This window comes from Monopterus albus, unplaced genomic scaffold, assembly GCF_001952655.1.
Source record: "Monopterus albus unplaced genomic scaffold, M_albus_1.0 scaffold250.1, whole genome shotgun sequence".
Taxonomy (NCBI): Eukaryota; Metazoa; Chordata; class Actinopteri; order Synbranchiformes; family Synbranchidae; genus Monopterus; species Monopterus albus.
In genome coordinates, this window is record NW_018128130.1 from 2,038,008 (window position 1) to 2,041,206 (window position 3,199).

At 41.9% G+C, this 3,199-nt stretch overlaps 1 protein-coding gene across 1 annotated transcript in view; it reads left to right on the forward strand.

The window, feature by feature from the left end:
- The window catches only part of LOC109972213 (transcription initiation factor TFIID subunit 4-like), a 43,793-nt gene that overhangs the window by 12,813 nt on the left and 27,781 nt on the right, over window positions 1-3,199 (forward strand). The window contains exon 13 of the mRNA XM_020620926.1: window positions 2,896-3,026. Within this exon, the coding sequence (XP_020476582.1) occupies window positions 2,896-3,026 (131 nt within the window). The remainder of the gene's footprint in view (window positions 1-2,895; window positions 3,027-3,199) is intronic.

A 3,199-nucleotide genomic window follows, 5' to 3' on the forward strand; every position in this document is an offset into this window, starting at 1 on the left:
ATACCTCCAACCTCCCCCGGGATCTGGTCAAAGCTCTGCCGGAGGCGGGAGTTGAAGATCTCTCTGACAGGGGATTCTGCTAAACGTTCCCAACAGACCCTCACAATACGTTTGGGTCTGCAGAGTCTGTTCAGCCTCCTCCCCCGCCATCGGATCCAGCTCACCACCAGGTGGTGATCAGTTGACAGCTCCGCCCCTCTCTTCACCCGAGTGTCCAAGACATACGGCCGGAGATCAGATGAAACAACCACAAAGTCGATCATCGACCTCCGGCCTAGGGTGTCCTGGCTGATGCTGACTCAGCATCCATACAATAGTAATAATAAATAATTGGATAACATAGTATGGATGCTGAATCGACATCCATACAATTACTGTTTCACACTAGCACAAATTTAACAGCCATAGACAAGATGCATGAGAAATAGCACTTTCCTTCTCTCACACTCAGACGCAACCAAAGTAAATTATGTTAATGGTGCTAACAAGATTTAAAATGGAGACAGAACTATATCCTATATCCCATTGTGATATCATATTTCACTTTGTTATATTTTAAATTAAAGTCAAAATGAAAAAATAAAACCATCATGTATTAATGAAACCTTCTGGAAATGAAATATGATTGTATGTGTTTTTTTTCCCCATGTTTTTACTACCATTTAATAAAGTTTTGAGTTTTTTTTTTTTCTTTTTTTTTTACATCCATGAAATACAGTGGTGTGAAAAAGTATTTGCCCCCTTACTGATTTCTTATCTTTTTGCATGTTTGTCACACTGTAATGTTTCAGATCATCAAACAAATTTAAATATTAGTCAACGATAACACAAGTAAACACATCATGCAGTTTTTAAATGAAGGTTTTTATTATTAAGGGAAAACAAAATCCAAAACTACAAAGCCCTGTGTGAATAAGTGTTTCCCCCCCCTGTCAAAACATAACTTAACTCTGAGTAGACCAAAAGATCCTCAAAAGCTAGACATCATGCCGAGATCCAAAGAAATTCAAAACCAAATGAGAAAGAGAATAATTGAGCTCTATCAGTTTGGAAAAGGTTATAAAGCCATTTCTAAAGCTTTGGGACTGCAGCGAACCACAGTGAGAGCCATTATCCACAAATGGCGAAAACATGGAACAGTGGAGAACCTTCCCAGGAGTGGCCGGCCGACCAAAATTACCCCAAGAGCGCAGCGACAACTCATCCAAGAGGTCACAAAAGACCCCACAACAACATCCAAAGAACTGCAGGCCTCACTTGCCTCAGTTAAGGTGAGTGTTCATGACTCCACCATAAGAAAGAGACTGGGCAAAAATGGTTTGCATGGCAGAGTTCCAAGACGAAAACCACTGCTGAGCAAAAAGAACATAAAGGCTCGTCTCAGTTTTGCCAGAAAACATCTTGATGATCCCCAAGACTTTTGGGATAATACTCTGTGGACAGACGAGACAAAAGTTGAACTTTTTGGAAGGTGTGTGTCCCATTATGTGTGGCGTATATGTAACACCGCATTTCAGAAAAAGAACATCATACCAACAGTAAAATATGGTGGTGGTAGTGTGATGGTCTGGGGCTGTTTTGCTGCTTCAGGCCCTGGAAGACATGCTGTGATAAGTGGAACCATGAATTCTGCTGTGTACCAAAATATCCTGAAGGAGAATGTCCGGCCATCCGTTTGTGACCTCAAGCTGAAGCGAACTTGGGTTCTGCAGCAGGACAATGATCCAAAGCACACCAGCAAGTCCACTTCTGAATGGCTGAAGAAAAACAAAATGAAGACTTTGGAGTGGCCTAGTCAAAGTCCTGACCTGAATCCAATTGAGATGCTGTGGCATGACCTTAAAAAGGCAGTTCATGCCCGAAAACCTTCCAATGTGGCTGACTTACAACAATTCTGCCAAGATGAGTGGGCCAAAATTCCTCCACAGCGCTGTGGAAGACTCATGGCAAGTTATCGAAAACGCTTGATTGCAGTTGTTGCTGCTAAGGGTGGCCCAACCAGTTATTAGGTTTAGGGGGCAAACACTTGTTCACACAGGGCTTTGTAGTTTTGGATTTTGTTTTCCCTTAATAATAAAAACCTTCATTTAAAAACTGCATGATGTGTTTACTTGTGTTATCGTTGACTAATATTTAAATTTGTTTGATGATCTGAAACATTACAGTGTGACAAACATGCAAAAAGATAAGAAATCAGTAAGGGGGCAAATACTTTTTCACACCACTGTATTTTGTTTTGATTGGTTTTTAAACTTCACTTTTCTGGAAATGCCACAGACAAGCTTAGCTACCATTATACAGTGTCTTTGTGTTTGACACAGTCAGATGTAGTGGAAATAACTACACTTATGAAAATTTAATATCAGTATTCAAATATCTCGTTAGATTAGTACACAAGATGGTTATAGTTCCATCACACTATTGAACAGTTTGTTAATCAGAGTAATTACTTCAGTCTACATCTGAAAGCAGTGAATTCCACCAGTTCAGGGACCCAACTGAAAAAGGGGAAAGAGATTCCACGTGGCCAGGAGGAGAGAAGCGTGGTCTGGGGCCTCTCTGGGTCAGAGTTGAGCAGGGTCCAGAGAACCGAGATGGTCTGGAGCTGAAGACTCGGGACAAATCTGTCGTCAAATCTGTTACTTTAGGAGTGGAGCTGCTTCTCAGTGGGTGGCCGGTTCTCCCTCCGGGATACTGGCTTCATCAGGTCCTTTTGATGTCCACATCTGGTTGGTTTGCAAAGGGGTAGTTTGCATGTAGCTGTCTTCAACTGGTCCTCGCTGCCTAGAATTAAGGTCTAATGTATTAATTATAAATATTCTGAGTTCCTCGGATAAAACATCGTTGCTTTGAACTTGTGGACACTACACAGATGTTTTGTGTGTCCTGTGCTAGGACAGGCACTGGGAGTAACTGATGTCGGTCCAGAGGTGGTGGCACTGGTTTCTCATGCTACTCAGGAGTATCTCCGTGGACTGCTGGAGAAGCTCACAGTGATGGCAGAACACCGCAAGGCAGCCCTGAAGGTAAAAAAGTCTGACCCTGACCCAAAGTGGTGGCAATGGATACCTTTTTTATTGCCCTAGGAAGAATTGATGTGTTTATTCACACTAAGAAAAAAATATCAGAGCAGTCATGAACATACATGTGTTATACCACAGTTCTTTTACTGGACAGATCTGAGTAAAAAGGAGTCTGT